The 18,760-nt window shown below is 42.9% G+C and overlaps 1 protein-coding gene across 1 annotated transcript in view; it reads left to right on the forward strand.

Moving 5' to 3' along the window:
• Piezo2 (piezo type mechanosensitive ion channel component 2) overlaps positions 1-18,760 on the forward strand; it is a 368,900-nt gene that overhangs the window by 297,246 nt on the left and 52,894 nt on the right. The window contains exons 24-33 of the mRNA XM_028774207.1: positions 10-210; positions 1,279-1,483; positions 1,598-1,699; positions 2,720-2,885; positions 5,656-5,899; positions 8,627-8,723; positions 9,639-9,798; positions 13,394-13,483; positions 15,489-15,610; positions 16,599-16,670. Of these exons, the coding sequence (XP_028630040.1) occupies positions 10-210; positions 1,279-1,483; positions 1,598-1,699; positions 2,720-2,885; positions 5,656-5,899; positions 8,627-8,723; positions 9,639-9,798; positions 13,394-13,483; positions 15,489-15,610; positions 16,599-16,670 (1,459 nt within the window). The remainder of the gene's footprint in view (positions 1-9; positions 211-1,278; positions 1,484-1,597; positions 1,700-2,719; positions 2,886-5,655; positions 5,900-8,626; positions 8,724-9,638; positions 9,799-13,393; positions 13,484-15,488; positions 15,611-16,598; positions 16,671-18,760) is intronic.

Below are 18,760 nucleotides of genomic sequence, written 5' to 3' on the forward strand. Positions count from 1 at the left end.
TATTTGTAGAACAATCTCCTGATGTTGGCAATTTTGGCCTTCGAAGTCACCGTTTACCGCCATCAGGAGTACTATCGAGGCCGAAACAACCTGACTGCTCCAGTGTCTAAAACTATCTTTCATGACATCACAAGGTTACATCTAGATGATGGACTTATCAATTGTGCCAAATATTTTGTAAACTACTTCTTCTACAAGTTTGGCCTAGAGGTGAGTTTTTCTTGCCCATATCTTTGATTTCTTTTCATGAACATTTAAATCTTTCCTAGTTGGTCACTAAAAGTTCATTACACAACTCCAGTTCATGATTCACAAAGCCATTGAGGGTGATGGGTTAGCTTAGCTCAAGTTCTCAAAAGCCAGAGGACCGTACCCCATTTCGCAACAGTGCACTTGGTCCCTAGGTCTCTAAATATATATCCGCGATCATCTCCGTTTCTTATTAAGAATAAATTTTCCGTTCTTACATTCATTTTGAATGTGTAAACTGAGAGGTGAACTCTTGTGCCCTGAAATGGTGCTAAGAGAATAGTAACAAAATTAGTGGAAGAATGGAATTCAATAGTGACAATCTATAATGGAATTAAGGGAACAAATTTACAATGATGATATTTCCCAAAGACCTCATAGCTGTCACCCTCTGCGCTGTTGAAGCAGTTACTATGAAAGGCACAGTCAGTTCTAGCAGAAGGAATTGCACAGCATTTCTATCTTCATGGTGAAAAACACTTAACAGTGAGATCTTGGGGGATGCTTTTATGCACTGTGTGTTCAAATGCTGATTTCTGTACCCAAAGATCTGGTTGCAGCCCAGACTTTGGTATGGCTCAGTATTTTGAAAAGCATTGTTCTCCATAACCTCCTGATTGGTTAAATCAAAAGCTGATTAGCCTATAGCTGGGCAGGAGAGGATAAAGCAGGATTCTCTTGCCCTGAGAGGAGTCATCATCAGGATACAAGTGAAGAAGGAAGTGCCGAGGCAAGACCCAGATGAGAGGTAAAGGACCATGTAGTAGGAAGTAGGCCAGGTTAGAACAGAATAGAATGTTGGGTTAGAATAGCTCAGAACCTGCCCAGCATAGTGTCTTGAAGCACATTAATAAATATAAAGATCTCCATGTCATTATTTCTGAGCAAAGGGTGCTGAGAAAAGGCCCCTACTTTTACAGTGAGGCTCCTCAGGTGCCCATACAGACAAATTAAGAAGCACTGGTCTCTCTTGTCACTTCCTTTTCTGATAAATGCAATCTTTCTTGTCTCTTAACAATCCTTATACAGACCTGTTTCCTAATGTCAGTGAATGTAATTGGACAGCGAATGGACTTCTACGCCATGATTCATGCCTGTTGGCTGATCGGTGTCTTGTATCGACGCAGAAGAAAAGCCATTGCTGAGGTCTGGCCCAAGTACTGCTGCTTCCTGGCTTGCATCATCACCTTCCAGTACTTCATCTGCATCGGCATCCCCCCTGCCCCCTGCCGAGGTGAGCATTCTGCCTAGAGCATCTCCACTTAGCAACAACCATAGCCAGTGGACCACTGAGAAGAGCAGAGATGCCCCAGGGAACTGATTGTCTGATCATCCCTGCCCCTTGCAGATTATCCTTGGAGATTCAAGGGAGCCAACTTCAACGATAACATCATCAAGTGGCTGTACTTCCCGGATTTCATTGTGCGGCCCAACCCTGTGTTTCTTGTCTGTAAGTGTTTCCGCTGTGGGATCATGTGATGTAGGTATTTGGTTTATATTTGCTCATTATTTTTCAAGTGTTAGGCATTAGTGCTCTTAGTTTCCCCACTGAAGCTTGTCTTATGTATTTATATTCTGAGTCAAACTAATAGGTTCTACTTGTTCAGCTCCATTTGCAAAAGGTATAAATCAACACTGAAGTAACTTACTTCAACACCTCTATTTACATATGCCTGCCTCTTTATAGGTAGACTAGAGAGGGAACTTTGCAAGTTGACTACATTTCCAGCCACCGGCAAGTAGACCTAAAAGAAAGACTCCCAATGGGGAGCCTTAGATGTCAGCCACAGGAGGGCTGCATGCAAGGCCTTCTAAGACAGCTAGCTAATGGATGGTTGGAGCAGTGCTTCTGGAACAGTAGGGGGTGGAAGTGCCATGGAAAATTCCAGAGTAACTTCTTTGCCTCAGAAGATTCAGGCTGTTTTTAAAATCGAGGAAGCTAACTGTGCCTTGGGAGTGGCCAAGGAAAGAGACCTGGCCAGGAAATCTTTGCTCTGAGCAGCTCAAAGCCCTGTTAGTGACCTTTCCCAACATGTCTGTCTTTGCCACCTGCTCTTGAACAACCTCAGTGCAAGCACTGACAAAAGTCTGGTTACAAATGTGAAGGAGCTAGTGAGCAGAAAGTACAGGGATCTCTGTATCAAGCTCATGTGAAAGGAGAAGCCACCATTCCAGTGTCTTCCTCAGCACTGGTAGGTGAAGACATACCCCACCCCAAGATCCATGGAGACAGGCACCTAGCGTTTGGACATGATGGCATCCAGATGTCAGCAATGCCAGCCCCTGTGTACCTTATACTCACTCTGTTGCCCCCATGCTGAGATCAGGAAATGGGGACTCGGTTCCAACCTTAGAAACTGGCATGCTTTTTGGGAACACAGCTGACACAGGGGTTCAGGCTCCGACAAGCTACATGGTGACTATGTGTGGCATTTTAGGACCTGAAGAGTGGCTGCTTTTGTCTTACCAGATGACTTCATGCTGCTCCTGTGTGCTTCCTTACAACGACAGATTTTTGAGGACGAAAACAAGGCAGCTGTGCGCATCATGGCCGGGGACAATGTCGAGATTTGCATGAACCTTGACGCAGCCTCATTCAGCCAGCATAACCCTGTACCAGATTTCATTCACTGCAGGTAACGGCAGCTCCATCTCTTTATGGGCAGTCTTTGTGTGCAATGTCACCTGTGCTGCTCCTTTACTGCAGTTCTCTCTGTGGACCACAGGGGAAGTAGATCAGCCTCTGAGTTACACCCCTGTGTCCCTCTTGTCCCCACAGAAGGTTATTAAGGCCTCAGTCTCTTCTTCTAACAGAAACTGCATTGGGCCAATGATACCAGTAGGCATCCCTCCTAGGAGAATCCTTTCTGACCCCCATCTACTTTCCCTCCTCCTTCTCCTCCATCCATCTTTTTATCCCTCTCCCCCTTTGATTCTCCTTTCTATTTTCTTTACCCTTCATCTACCCACTCTGTACCCTATATCTCTTATTTACTATTCTCCTCATCCTGAATCTCTCATCCCCAATGTGCTTCCTCATTCTCATCCCCCCTCATCCTCTCCCCTTGTCTTTATCCCTCCCTCTTTTAGTCCTCGCCCTAATCACTCTTACCTAATCACCCCATCCCTGTCCGTCCTCATCACAGCCCCTCCTCATTTCTTTCTCCATCATCCCTCATCCCTATCCCTCCTCACCACTTCTGTTGTTCCCGTCTTTCCTCTTCCTCACCTGTGTGTTCAAGAGCCTAAAGAGTGAAGCTCCCAGAGCTTCCCTGAGTGATTCTGTCCATATATCCTGTCTCCCTCATCCCTGTGTTGGATCCCTTTACAACTCCATCTGCTCCTCCCTCTTCCCTGTCAGGTGACACCCAGCCTTACCTTCTTGGGCTTCTCTGTGGGAGCTTTGATGTAAACCCAGCCCAATTTCTCTCCTGGTGCATTCTTTCTGTATTTCTGGGTTTTCCAGACATAGCTTCATCCAGAGGCCTGCCTGGAGTCAGGCTCCCCAGCTCTCCCCAGCCGGGAAAGCTTTTTAGACTCACTTCAGCCTAAGAGCACTGTGGGATCTGGCTTTGTGACTCAGGCCTGAGCCTCCAGCCTCTGAGACTCCTGGGTTAGTGTTTGTCCTCAACTCCTGCTGGGAAGATATGGCAGAGGCAGATAGACAGCACTAAGAGTATACATGGCATCTGTGTGGAGCACCCCAACTTCTGGCTCCAGAGATGTGTAGCATGCATTACCTGCTCCCCAGCAGGTGTCACTTTTAAGAACCTGTCTTATCTGCTCTTGTAAAGTGTAGCATTGGGGGCAAGGCCCTTCTAACTGATTCTGTTCTTGTCCCCATTCCCCCACTGGCATTGCACTGAGCCGATATCCTGCATGCATTACTTAACTAGTTTCCATTGCCTGGTTGCTTTAAGGCTTCAGATTCCATTCCAAGTACTTCCATTGAGCCAGAGACCATTGCAGCCACCTCTGGCAGGGTATATACTATCACCTTCCACTTTATCTGTGTAAGAAGCTAGCAGGTTTGCTGACCACAACCATGGTTCTCCTGCATTTGTTTTTTAAAAATTAAAGAAGGATTACAGTTATTCTGAAAGGAATGCTTTTTTCATTTTGTTCTTAAAATTAGTAATGTCAAAAGTTCATTTATCTGATAAACGAACCAAGACACACCTTGTTTTCTAATACTGCTTGCAAAGCCAGGGCATACATTATGGAGATTATTTATTAACTATCTAGAGAATTGTAGCCCATTAATCAAACAGTGAATTCAGAATTTATTCTCTGATTCTTTTCCTTAAACCTAAGAGGAAAAGCTTCCCCAGCAAGCCCTCAGTGAAGGGATGGTCAAGCTGAGGAGAGTGCTAGCCAGAAGCTGTAGTACCTGCCGCCTGAAGCTCAGGCTCTGGATGCATCCACAGCTGTTAATTACTGTAGAAAAGCTTGAGTCTTATACTCCAGTCTCACTTTTCATCAGTAAAGCCACTTGGGATGGACAGCCCCTCAAAGAACCCTGCATGGGCCCAGTGACATCCGGACACAGAATATCAGAGCTGTTCTTCCATCTATGAGGAGAATTTTTTTTTACCCCTAGTAAAATTTTTGTATGTAGTATGAAACATTTTAATGTAATAATATAAATTTCTAGTTCCTTGAATGTAACCCATTGCTCATTTTCCTGCCAGGCAGGAAGCACCTGTATCTTGGAGTTGTTTTTCACTGTATAATTATCTGTTTTAGTTAGGGTTTTACTTCTGTGAACAGACACCATGACCAAAGCAACTCTTATAAGGACAATATTTAATTGGGGCTGGCTTACAGGTTCAGAGGTTTATTTCTTTATCATCAAGGCGGAGCATGACAGCATCCAGGCAGGCATGGTGCAGGAGGAGCTGAGAGCTCAACATCTTGTTGCAAAGGCAAATGGAGGAGACTGGCTTCCAGGCAGCTAGGACAGGGGTCTTACATCACACACCCACAATGACACACTTCCTCCAACAAGGCCACACCTACTCCAACAAGGCCACAACTCTAAATACTGCCACTCCCTGAGCCAAGCATATTCAAACCACCACATTATATATGCCTCCCATAGAAAGACAAAGAGAATTCTGAATATTCAAGTGGTAGGCAGAAAATGTTGTTTTGTGAAAAATTAGTCTCAGATGAGATGTCGATAGGCATACTTACTCATGGTTTTTCTCCACTTACCTATTTGTCTGGGACTGATGATGTAGGGGCTTCCGATGCAGCAGGCAGTGGGATGCACAGAGCTCAGCATACGTTTTGCAGAATATAGAAAGCTCAATGTTTAAAAAGAGGTTCCCCTCCTTAAGGAAGAGCTCTTGGTTTTCCTTGTGTTGCTGTTGTCTTTGTATTGCCCTGGGGTCTGTTTTGCAGATCTTACTTGGACATGTCCAAAGTGATCATCTTCAGCTACCTCTTCTGGTTCGTCCTCACCATCATCTTCATTACGGGAACAACCAGGATCAGCATCTTTTGCATGGGTTACTTGGTGGCCTGTTTCTATTTCCTGCTCTTTGGAGGTGATCTGCTACTGAAACCCATCAAGAGCATCCTACGCTACTGGGACTGGCTGATTGCCTACAACGTGTTCGTGATTACCATGAAAAATATACTGTCAGTAAGTGGTTCCCACTACATAACATACTTGTGGTTTCAGCGCAAGAATAAACAGTCCACTTGGTTGTCCTTAAAAGCCCCAGCTTCTCATGTGACTCCTAAAAGCTCCACCCAAGACACTGCAAGTTCAGGCTTCAATGACTGTTTGCCACTCTTAGTTTTACAGCGTTAAGGGAATCTTTTCTGCTCCTCTCCCCCATTTGGCGGTCACACGATAGGAGGTGATGCATTCAACAAATAAAATCTAAAATGATTGACTACTTAAAATCCTATCCTTCCTGAGGAACAAGCTGTGTCTCTCATCGTGTTGCAATGAATCAGGGTTACTGAACCCTCCAAAGATTTATCCTGTTCACCAAAAAGGAGCTGTCTCACCGAGAAGGAATTGTAGAATGTAGGACAAATTAAGATATTTTCTGGAATACCCTGTTGTGTGGGAAATGAGGTAAAAGGGGCTTATAGATGCAGAAACATTTTATGCACCCAGAGATGTGAGAGAAAATTCAGCACTAGGTTATTTCTGAGTGCAGACATCCAGATGAGGATGTAAGGGTAACCATGTGTGCTAGAAGAACAATACATACTGCTTGCTGTGGTCAGGTGTAACTTTTACCCCAATGTTACAGGTAAGGCATCCTGCTCAGGGATAACTCCAGCACCACACCATTGCTTTTACCACTCTGGAATTCTTTAGTCCTACAGGGAATTCAACCAACAACCTTCCTAAGTGAGGGTACTAGTGTCTCTCCACTGAGCTATAACTGATGAGCCTTGTGCTTGCTTCTCATGGCTGTGGTGGGTCGATCATGCATTAATGAGACAGTGGTGTGATGGTCCTATTTCTTCCCTTTCTACCTTCTCATGAAGGAACTCACTTGGCATTCACTATTAGCTTTTATTTTAAAGGATGTTTTCATGTGAGCCAGTGTATTTAGGGATCTAAGACAGTGTATATAGCCATGAAGAGTTGAATTATTTATTTTTGTGTACAGTCTATTGAAGGATTAGTTTTCTAATAGGCAATATACTGGCTTTATTTAAGAATTTTAGCTCACTAACACAAATTTTCACAGGGGGTTATGTTGGGGGTAGTTTCAGGGGTATGAGACAAGACAGCAGCTTGCTGGCTCATTCTGAAGATGATCTCATTGGAAGAGCTCCAATAGACTGATCCTGGAAAATGCATGGATACAATGTCTCCTCATCCATCTACCCATCCATACTTGTATCTATCCATCCATCCATCCATCAATCTGTTTATCCTCCCATGCCTTTATCCATCCATACATACCAGTTTCCATCCATCCACACCTATCTATTAAGCCATGTCCATCCTTTCATTTATCCATCTATCCACCAATTTATTAATCCATCCATCCATCCATCCATCCATCCATCCATCCATTTATTCATTCTACAAATATACATTGTAGGCTAGCTTTTTGCTAAGCATTTTTACATTTTGAAGGTCCAGATAGCAGTAGGACTCAGGTGCTTTGAGATGTTCACATTTTGGAAAAAAAAAAAGATAGCCTTTGTTATAAATCATTACAGTGCAATCACTGATAGCAATGGTTACAATGTTGGGTGAGTGAACAGAATACACTTTTCTACTATCTTTCCTATAAAACACAAGAGGTAGCTTTCACTGAGGCAAACAAACAAAAACATATTGAAAAGTCTCTAAAGTCCAAAGAGGAGGTCAGTCCCTTCCTGGAGGAAAAGAACGAAAACATGATGCATGGGATTAGAGCCTAGGTTTACATGCTTATTTTCATGGCTGAATACTCCAAGCTGAATCACTGCTATTTGGAGAGTAAATGCTTTTGAGTGTCCAAGGGCCATGTGCACAGCTGACCCCATACCATTCATGTGTTGACTTGCAGTGGTTAATGTTTATTTAAACTACCTAATTCAGGATTAGTACTTGGCATAAGAAATTTATTAGTATGGAAGAACCACATACAAACCAACAGGAAAGATTTCTTTACTCAGAGGATTGGTCAAACAAGCCTTCATGCACATAGACTTTCCTTGGTTTCTCTGAAGGATTGGTTTCAGCCATTGACTCCCAAATATTTCGGGGCTCGGCTACCTTGTATTGCAACATTTTCATAGAGCCCATATATATCATCCTGTATGTTTTACAGCTTCTCCAGATGATGTAAATATACACTACAAGCACAGAATAAACAAATGAATGCACTAAAAGGGACAATGACAGGGAAAAGCATGTGTAGGTTCAATACAGGTCCTCCCCCACGGGAACTATTTTCTATCCAAGGTTGGTTTAGTTCTAGGATGTTGGATCCATGTATATGAGGGCAATATATCACACACCAAGGCCACATACCAGCCCTAAGAACTTTACTCTTAAGCTTAGACCTGGGGTGATCTTCTGGGGATCAGTGTAAGTTTGAGTCATGTGACCTATGAGAAAATAATTCTACCCAAACCGAAGACTTTGTCTTAGTGCATTCCCATAGAGTAAAAGCTTGTCCTACAGGAGTCCAGCTTTCTTTGTAAGGACCATGGCTTCCAAGTGCAGAAGCATCACACTGGAGACTCTTTCCGTTCCCACTGAAAGGAATTTCTCCTGAGTTTACATTGCTCTCTGAACAGCTAATACTAGCTGTTGTATTTGATTCTTGCACATTGGATTTGTTAGACATCAACTTTGTTTTCTAGATTCAGAGCCTGAAGTTTGCCTCCCTCCTTTCATTTTCAGATAGGAGCCTGTGGATACATCGGTGCACTAGTGAGAAACAGCTGCTGGTTGATCCAAGCATTCAGCCTGGCCTGCACAGTGAAAGGCTATCAAATGCGTAAGTATGAGAGGACCCTTTGGAAGAAGAAATGCAGAAAAGAAAGAGCCGCTGTGTTGTTCTGACTTAAAGCCTAGAGGAAAACACAAGGAAATGAGATGACGGTGGAGTCAACTCTGCCCTATGTGATGAACCATTGGCTATAACACGGGGTGTCCCCCAAAGCCCTGCCACATGGATGTAGTAAAGGTGCCTCCATGTACTTTCCCCAATAAGATTCAAAACAAGTCCAGCCACCTTCTCAAAGCTACAGTTGCTCCAGTTAGAATGGGTAGTCATCAGGGTACCTCAGGTTTGTAGACCTTCTCTCTTCAAGAAGCTGAGGGAACTTTGGGCTTAGAAAGACAACTGGAAAGAGCCCTAGAATTTCTGGGGTGATTTTCCCCCAAAAGTCCATGGGAGATGCTATTTCTACCATTTGCCTCTAGCTCAAAAACAGGTCATAGCACCTGTACACGTCCACGATGCTCAGAAAGGCTATTTAGATACAATGCACTCTTGACTGTGGTTTCTAATTCAGGTTGTACTTAGCAGAGGATTAAACTAGACTCTGGAAATTGCTACTTAGTATAAAATGTTCTGCCACCACCTTCTAATAGACTAGCCTGTGTCAGTTGCCTCTGGGTGGGACTCTACTAGAGCATTTCATCTGCCATCCAGGTGGTGTTTCTTCATAGCTCTTGTTAAGGAGTACTTAAAGAAAAACTATCCAGGGGTTTCCCTGTGCCTCACAGTTCAGACTTGGGGAGTATAAGTTTTACTTAAGAGGTACTCAGATCATAAATAAGAACATCAGAATTCTGCTCTTGTGCCAGGGGGATTTCCCAAGCCTGGCTCTGTAGCCTTTATACAACAGTGAAGACAGAAACAGGTGTGTTCATTTACAGTTGGGTTCTCCCCTGCTTTGTGTCTCAGCTGAAGATGACTCCAAATGCAAGCTGCCTAGTGGGGAGGCAGGGATCATCTGGGACAGCATCTGCTTCGCATTTCTCCTGCTGCAGAGGAGAGTCTTCATGAGTTACTATTTCCTGCATGTTGTGGCTGACATTAAAGCATCCCAGATTCTGGCATCCAGGTGGGTCAGTCTACTTCCACCAGCAACTTGCCCTGAATGTATTACTGCTTAATCTGATCTTCAATATCTGACATTGCTTACAAAAGTCCCCCCCATACACACACACACACACACACACCATTCCATAAAGGATTGGACACTAGTCCTTATGCTTCTAAAATAGTCTTACAAAAAACTCTGTGAATGTTGAGGTTTGGTCTTTTGCTGTGTATTGTAAGGCTATGTGCGGCCCCCAAGACTTGTTTGCCCCATAGAGGAGAGAGTCCTCATGTAGACCCAAGTGACACTATGTGACCTTGCCCCCAAGTTATTTTCGATTGGTGAATAGAGATACTGATAGCTAATAGCTGGGCAGAGGAGACATGGGACAGAGATTAGGGCTCCCAAGCCTGAGGGGTCAGAGGAGAACTGAGGATGTGGGTGGGGAGAGAAAGGTGAGGAGTAAGAAAAAGTTGCCATGAGTTAAGAGTTGAGAAGACACGGCCTTGAGGGCTGGCCAGTTAACAGCAGCTGAGGTGAAACATAGTAATTACTCAGGGTTATAGATAGGAAAGATTCTAATAGCATAGAGGATAGGCATCCGCCCAGCTCTAGTGCTGAGTAAGGCTTTTTGTAAATAATAGCAACCTGTGAGTAACACAATGGCAATGATCTGAACAGACGTACCCCAAGAGACAACACAGGAGTAAGGATTGGATGTAACTCAGTGGAAAAGTACATTTGATCCTCCGCATTACAAAAGAGCAAGGCTGGGGCGAAGAGAAAGAACAGATGCAAATGTCTCAAGATCCTAACTCATCAGCCAAGTACAAATAAAATTAGTGAGAATGTTCATTAATATAGCCACCATAAGAAAAATAGAGTAGCTCCAAAACATCTCAGGCACTGGGCACAAGACCTAACACCTCTGTAGTCCTCTGCCCTGTCCTGCCTACTCTTCCTGTCCCTTTAATCTCATCCACACCTCAGCCTGATTATCTTCTCTAGACAACTTCACGTTGTCATGCTTTCCTCTTCAGACTCCACCCTTCCTCCACCCTTCTGTCCCTTCTCTTTGGTTTAAAAAGGACTCTGGAGAGTAGATGCCACCAACAGGCATGCCACTGCTTGCAGGGAACAGAAGCTAGGATGCACTTGTCTGGAGTAGCTGGCGATCACTCAGACAGCAAGGGTCCAAAGTGCTCAATACCTAACACACATTAGGTTAATTTCCCATATGAAATGTCCAAATCTTGTCTTTGAACTTGAAGTTCATACATATAAGTGTAGGTGTTTGCAACACCAATTTCCCTGGGTTTCATTTCCTTCCCCTGCCAGAAAAAAAAAAGGAATTCATTTCAAAAGTTCATTTATATGAATGCAATTCCAGCCTTTGTCACCTGCGTTGGGGACTCATAGAGAAAAAACATAGTGGGGACCTACCTTAAATTCATGGAGCCTTGTGGCATGTTCTGATCTCATTTTATAGGCAAACTGTAGCTTTGTTTAACTTAAAATATTAGTGCTATGATTTATGAGTATAATAATATTTAGTGACCAGTAAGTACATCATTTTCAGAGATGCCAGAATGGGATAGAATTGTCTTAGACTCTTTGTGTTGCCATGACAGAAGCATGATGTGACAAGCAGGCTGCTCATAGCATAAACGCATCTCTCAGCATTCCAGAAGCCAGAAGGCGAGTGTTGCTCTGGCAGCAGATTGGGTGTCCAGTGAGAATCTGTAGCCATTATACTATGTCCCCTCATGGTACAAAGGGCCAGAGACTTCCTGCACTTTATCTACTATAGTCTTTCCATTCATAAGTTAATCATTTTGCAAGGCCCTACTTCCTAATGCTGTCACTCAGGCGTTAGGATGTCAACAGGACACAAACATTCAGACAATAGTGAATGCGACGTAAGAAACATTTGGGAGTCCGTGAGAGCCTGTCAAGGGTGTGTTATCAATTTCATGGCTCAAACTAGGCTGCTTTCCATTCCAAGATGCCATCTAAAGAATGGGCAGAGTAAGAGGAGGAGGGTCACAGCCCCCGTGACATCATTCCCAAAGGTTTTTATTTGCCTGTACACTAGCAGCGATGTCCAGATATACAGAGGGAAACATGAGGTGGCCCTGGCTCCTCTCTTCGTTTCTCAGACCAGCAGAGCTTTGGTGTGTTTATCAGTTTGCAGTCAGAACCCCTGTGACTGGGGGAGATGCTCAGTAGGTAAAGTGCTTGCTGCACACGCATGAGGACCAGATCCCCAGCATCCATCTAGAAATGCAGCTGTGGCGTTGTGCACCTGTAACCCCTGCCCTGGAGGTCGGAGACAGACAGACCCCCAGCAATTGCTGTCCATCTAATCTAACCAAAATGACTAGTTCCATATTAGTGAGAAATCTTGCCTCAAAAAAAATAGTGTGGAGGGTCAGGAGAGATGAGGGTTCAATAGTTAACACCAAATACTGCTCTTGTTCAAGGGTGGACCCAAGTCCAATTCCCAGAACCCATGTCAACTGACTCAACTCACAACAGCCTATAACTCCAGAGGGATCTGACACCTCTGACCTCCATAGACTTGTACTGACCTTCACACAGACTCACAAACTTATATAATAAAATACAAAATAAATATTTATGTAAAATAATATGGAAAAGGATTAAAGAAGATATCCCAATATCAATATTGCCCTATTGCCTGCACACTCGCCCACGTGGGCAAGGGTATCTGCACAAATATATGCATGCAGCACACTCATAGAGAGAAGGGGGGAGGAGAGGGAGAGAGAGAAGGAGGGAGAGGGGGAGGGGGGAGAGAAGGAGAAGAGGGAGAGGGAGAGATTATAGAAATGGAAATATAAAAAATGCATAAATTCTTCAGACAGCGAGTAAAGTTAGAAAGCAAAGAAGGGACCTGGAACCTAAGCATGCCATTGGCAAGAGAACTGTGCTCCTTTCCCTGTCATACAAGAAAAAGGATGACAATGTAAAAAAAAAAAAAATGTGTGATTAGCTGAGCAACTTCTTGTCATATGACCAATAGTCCCTTTAGGACAGTCATTCATGACCTGTGAGTCCCAACCCCTTTGTGAGGGTCAAATGCTCCTTTAACAAGAGTTGCCTAAGCCCATCAGAAAACAGATATTTACATTAAAATTTGTAACAATAACAAGGTTACAATTATGAAGTAACAATAAAAATAATTTTACGGTTGGGCATCATCCCAACATGAGGAACTGTACTAACAGATTGCAGCATTCAGAAGGTTGAGAACCACTACTCTTTAAATCTAGAAGCTTGAAGCTATGTTCTTTACTAGAAGTGAACATCACTTGATAAATGTGTGTGGCACATAATTGAAGTCATTTAGTGTTTGAGAAACAAACCATTTCTCTCCACTGGCCTTCTGGGGTGGCAGACAGCCTACTTACTCCCAAGGGGCTATTTTCTTCCTTGTTTAGTCACTCAAAAAGAGCCTCCAGAAGTGGGTGAGTTCAGCCAGGAAACTTCTGTCAGCCCCAGCCAAAGGATGTCATGATCTCTGATCATTTTCAGGAAAAGTTGAACAGCCACAAGAATATTGATTTGCTCTGAATTCCCAATTTTATTTCAGAGGGGCCGAACTTTTCCAAGCTACAATTGTGAAAGCTGTAAAGGCAAGAATTGAAGAGGAGAAAAAATCCATGGACCAGCTGAAGAGACAGTAAGGACACTCTTCCCTCTGCTTCTCTGCCCTTTTTTGCATCAGTATCTTCAACTGTGTCTTGGCTCTTGGGAACTTCAGACCCCTGAATAGTGTATCCATGTCTAACAGTGAAGGGGATGTCTAAGGACTGGTCCATACTATATAGTGAGTATTGATTCTTCCGTCAGATGAGACACTAACCCTGCTATGCTGAAGATGAAGGCAGTTTAACAGGATGGTAGCTCCAGGGTGTGGGAAAGCCACCATCCTGGAAGAGGGAAGAGAGACAGCACAAATTCAGTTATTTAATCCAGAGTCCTGAGCTGGTCATTGAAGTTCTGACCATTTGGTGTTGTTCAATTAGAGCACACAGTTGTCCCCTTTGAGCTTCTGTAAAGACTGATAAACTAATGAAAGAAGTGGGGCTCTGAGCCAAGCGCTCGGAAGCCCTCACTGCATTTCTGGATCCAGGAAATAAATGTGGAGTCAGCTTCAGATGCATCTTTTGAAATAGTACAATGCATGTTCAGGAGAACGGATGCCAGCTGACATGTAGGGTCCACAGCAACCAGAAGCAGCACTGGTGTGACTCTTCCCAATCTGACTCAACACTTTTCCTACTACACCATCCTGGATGGGACAAGGGTGGGCTGACATGGGACAGGGGTGGGATGACATAGGACAGGGGTGGGCTGACATGGGACAGGGGTAGGCTGACATGGGACAGGGGTGGGCTAACATGGGACAGGAGTAGGCTGACATGGGACAGGGGTAGGCTGACATGGGACAGGAGTAGGCTGACATGGGACAGGGGTGGACTGACATGGAACAGGAGTAGGCTGACATGGGACAGGAGTAGGCTGACATGGGACAGGGGTGGGCTGACATGGGACAGGGGTGGGCTGTCATGGGTCAGAGGTAGGCTGACATGGGACAAGGGTGGGTTGTCATGGGACAGGGGTGGACTGTCATGGGTCAGACAATTTGACAGTTCAATTTTAAAGAATTTTATAGCAATGAGTGGTACTTCTAAGAACTGGTAAAAATCTGTATTTTGAGTGTTAATGTTTAAAGGCTAATATCCAGAGAATTTGAACCCTAGATACTATTTTCAAGGAAGTGGAAACTTTGTCCCATCCTTCCAGGAAATGTCCCCTGAGTTTGTAAGAGCAGCTTCATCCCATCTTGACCTCGGTTCTCAATTTTCTTCCCTTGGAAGGTATTTCCTTAAATAAATTAGATTATTCCATGGCATGGTTTACACAGAAACTTAAGGTGAATGTGCAAACTGTAATGTTCCTGCACTGTGGTACAACTGTTGCTGTTCTCTCCAGCTCAGAGTGGACAAACACATTTAGAATTTTTCTGCATTTAGAATATTCTCTCACTTCCCATAAGTGAGACCTGATTCTTTGTATTTAGTTAAGAATGCAAAGCTGGGGCAGAAGAGATGGCTCAGTCATTAAGAGCACTGGATGATCTTCCAGAGGACCTGGGATCTATTCCCAGCACTCATCTATTGTATCTCCAGCTCCAAGGGATCCAGTGTCCTTTTCTGGCCTCTGCAGCCACCAGGCATGACATGGTACACATACACACATGTATGCAGGTGAAACACTCTTTCACATAAAATAAACAAAAACCAACAAAAAGTGTAAAACTTTTGGTTATAATATGCTGTAATCAGACTGGCTGTGATACGAAGTGAGAACAAATACCAAGGGCTAACCTTAGCATCGTGACTATTGATAATATAACCAACCCCAGTATCTATGAAACACAAAGTAGCACAGTATGTCTCTCCCTCTGTCTCCCCCTCCCCCCACCTCCGTGTGTGTGTGTGTGTGTGAGTTATTTATTGCTAATAAGCAATGATCTCATAATCCTTAAGTACTTCAAAGTAAACTGACCATTTTGCTCATGGATTCAGATATTTGGATACACAATATGCACCTACAGTGCTGGCCATGACATGACTACTGCGCATGTGCTCTTACTGTTATTAACACTGCCTTATTTATAGGATGGATCGCATCAAAGCCCGGCAGCAAAAGTACAAAAAGGGTAAGGAGAGGATGCTGAGCTTGACCCAGGAGTCAGGGGAAGGCCAGGACATCCAGAAACTCTCAGAAGAAGATGATGAAAGTATGTCACATTTTCATCTTACCGAGTGCTTTGACAACTGGTAACAGCATGCTATTGGTAGGGCTGTGAAGTACCACTCATCTCCATGCTGTCAGAAGCCTCCCAATGTGACTAGATATGTTTGTTTCATTAGCACATATTTAGTGAATGAATAATTTTGCAAGCATCTATTCTTCAATATGATGCCTTTAATGAACAGAGCCTGGTTTAGTTCACGGACATATTTCTAAAGAAATTGGCATGGTTTTTGCTTAATCTGTTCCTTTAGGGAAGAGGTTTTGGATATGCTACTTTTGATGTATACAAATTCAACATGAAAATTAAATATGCATTCACACTTTATGTCACTTGTACATATTTACCGTTAAAAGTTCAGCTATTACTCATTACAAAGACTTCACTGTGAAACATAGAACTTGTTATTATATTTAATTATAGATTTATCCAATTACAGCTTTAACAGTCTTCTATAGGCGCCTGCATGCTTTTCAACTTCAGTGAATAAAATAATAATGCATGGTTTCTTTCAAGTTCCAAGAATGTCTACACTAGCAATAACTCTCCTCCAATTATGTACTGACATTATCAAGAGAAAAAGTCCTATGGCTGTGCTTGGTGCATGTTAATGAATTAGTTACCACTAAGTACTTCTTTTAAATGGGCAATGATTCTTTCATATTAATTTAATCAAAAAATTCAGCATAAGACACATTTTTGATGAATACTTCCTTTTTAATATTTTTTTGACATGCCCTCAGATCCTAGGAAGAGAGTGAACATGTAGCGTACTGTTAAGAACGTTCAGTGTTTACTTTTCAGGGGACTGTTAGCACATGAGTACTTTTATAGTTAGCAGACTTCCTTTTCCTGGCCTCTGATGTGTTTTTGCAACTTACCTAGATTTGACGATTTGACTTGTTAAAGCGTGGTTTTCAAAACGTGTGTGCTGACTTCCTAAGAATTAATGTCTGGACATATTTCATTTTAGGAGAAGCAGACAAACAGAAAGCCAAGGGCAAAAAAAAGCAGTGGTGGCGGCCTTGGGTTGATCATGCTTCCAGTAGGTTCTCTTGATCCTCTTCCAATCTCATCAGTTCTAACCCTTATATCCTTGACCAGAATTCAGGCTCCCCATGACCTGTGTGTCCCATGCATGGTTTGACCCTTGTGACTTGATAGGGGGTCAGAGTGTAAGAACACTGCTGTGCTAATGGGTCCCTGGGCTCCATGGACCCATTCTTTCTGAGAAATTAGCATGGTGGCTAAAGCAAGCCAAAGATATGATATAGAGAGTATTATGTAAGAAAGCAAAGAACAAAATGCACTATCTAAATCTGTGGTCAAGAGCTCTGTTCCCTTTCCATGTGTGGTTTAAAACCCTTAAGGATATGTTTGGCTCCTGCTGGGATTCTGAAGGATGACTCTTCTGTTAAAAGTGTCTGTGACCCTCTTTGTAAGGCACTGGGTGTGGATGTCAATGAGCCTCCCTCCCTGTCTTCCCAGAGCTTTGATTTCATTTGCATTCAAGAGTTTTTAGAAGCGTGTTTAATATACAGATGACAGATAGCCTTAAATGCATTTACATTGTTCCTTAATTCCTCCAAATCTCAAAATGATTCTGCAACAATAAATACCCCAAACACCTAGGCCCAGAATGCAGCACAGCCTCAGACTTGACCACCCAATAGCAAAAATCAGGAAAGCAGCATCTGCTAGCCACGTAAACTACAATGTGTTTCCCTCCTGATGGTAAAAATGGGTGTGTGGCTACAGACACCATTGTCTATATGTGTTCTGTAAAGGCCAATACTGGACAATGGTTTTATAGTGGAATGACCCATTATAATCTAGTCTTCCTGGATTCCTTAGGTATAGTTATTATTTTTCAAATAATGTATAGTATCTTTTACCTTTTTACCTTTTTTTTTTGGCTCATGCTATACATCCACAACTACAATTTGTTTGATCACACAGTGCCAAGAGCAACCCTGAAAGAAGGAAGCCATTAGAAAAGTACATAAATCACAGTCATTTTCATCCCAAATCATGAGTGTCATTGCCACAATTGGTGTCTCTTACCCCAGAAGTTGTCTTGTAAAATAAGCAAGGCAATTTAAATAGCATGAAATTTGAAGTTTGCTTACTATCTTTGGATTTAGTTAGATGTAAACCCTTAATATTTAATTTCATCAGTAAGGTTAAAATGAAAAAAGAGATAGTTGCAATAGATTCCACTTAATTTTCTGCCCATGATCAAAGGTTCAAGTTGAACTTCGATATAGCTCCTCTGTCTAAGGGTCATTGGTATATTAGCCAGGTTAACAATGTATGAACAGCACGAAATGCCTATTCTATCAAGTCACAAGTAAACTGTGCCTACTTTTCTGTTTTTAAAGGGCCTTTGCTAATTTAGTGTGACCTATCCATTTCAGAAATCACATCATATTGAGTGGGTATATTCACCCTGCAGTACTACAATTGTCTCCCCATTTCTGCATCTAAATCAATTCAAAAGAATTGGATATGGTCTTTGATAATCACCTTCCATGTTGGTAACAACTCAGCTCCCAGTGACGGTTAATGGCATTCAATTTTTCTGATTCATTTTACCCTCATTATATCAAACTCTTCTGATAATCAACTCCACGTGCCTTGTTACAACATATTACAGTGCAATAATGGAGAGCTGTCTGTAACACATGGTTTGGAACCGTATTCTTCTTGTGGTACTAAATTTCTTCTGTATAACATATTTTCCTTTCTACGTTTGAAAGGAATAAAAGGGGAAGACTGTGTCTTGACTGTTTTAACCCTTGATGCTCCATTGAGTATCTTTAGATCTGAAAGGATGTTATTAGAGGACCTTGCTTTTATCTGTTGAGTGACTGGGCTGGACATTGGAATCGTTTCTGAGAGATGCTGGGTTTAAGTGGAGATGCAGTGTCTACTAATAACAATGCTCATTGAGATGGTTGGTTCCCAGCAAAGATGTCAGCACAAGCTGTGGTGGCAAATTTGCTAGTTCCAAACCTATGCACACACACAGGACTGCATTATTGCTGTTCAATGATACCTTCTTTCCCTCTGGAGTGTGTCTCTGTATCAGTTCCATGTGTCCTTTCTCAATACCTAACCTTGCTTTGTTGACAC

This window comes from Grammomys surdaster, unplaced genomic scaffold (genome assembly GCF_004785775.1).
Source record: "Grammomys surdaster isolate TR1022 unplaced genomic scaffold, NIH_TR_1.0 239, whole genome shotgun sequence".
Classification (NCBI taxonomy): domain Eukaryota; kingdom Metazoa; phylum Chordata; class Mammalia; order Rodentia; family Muridae; genus Grammomys; species Grammomys surdaster.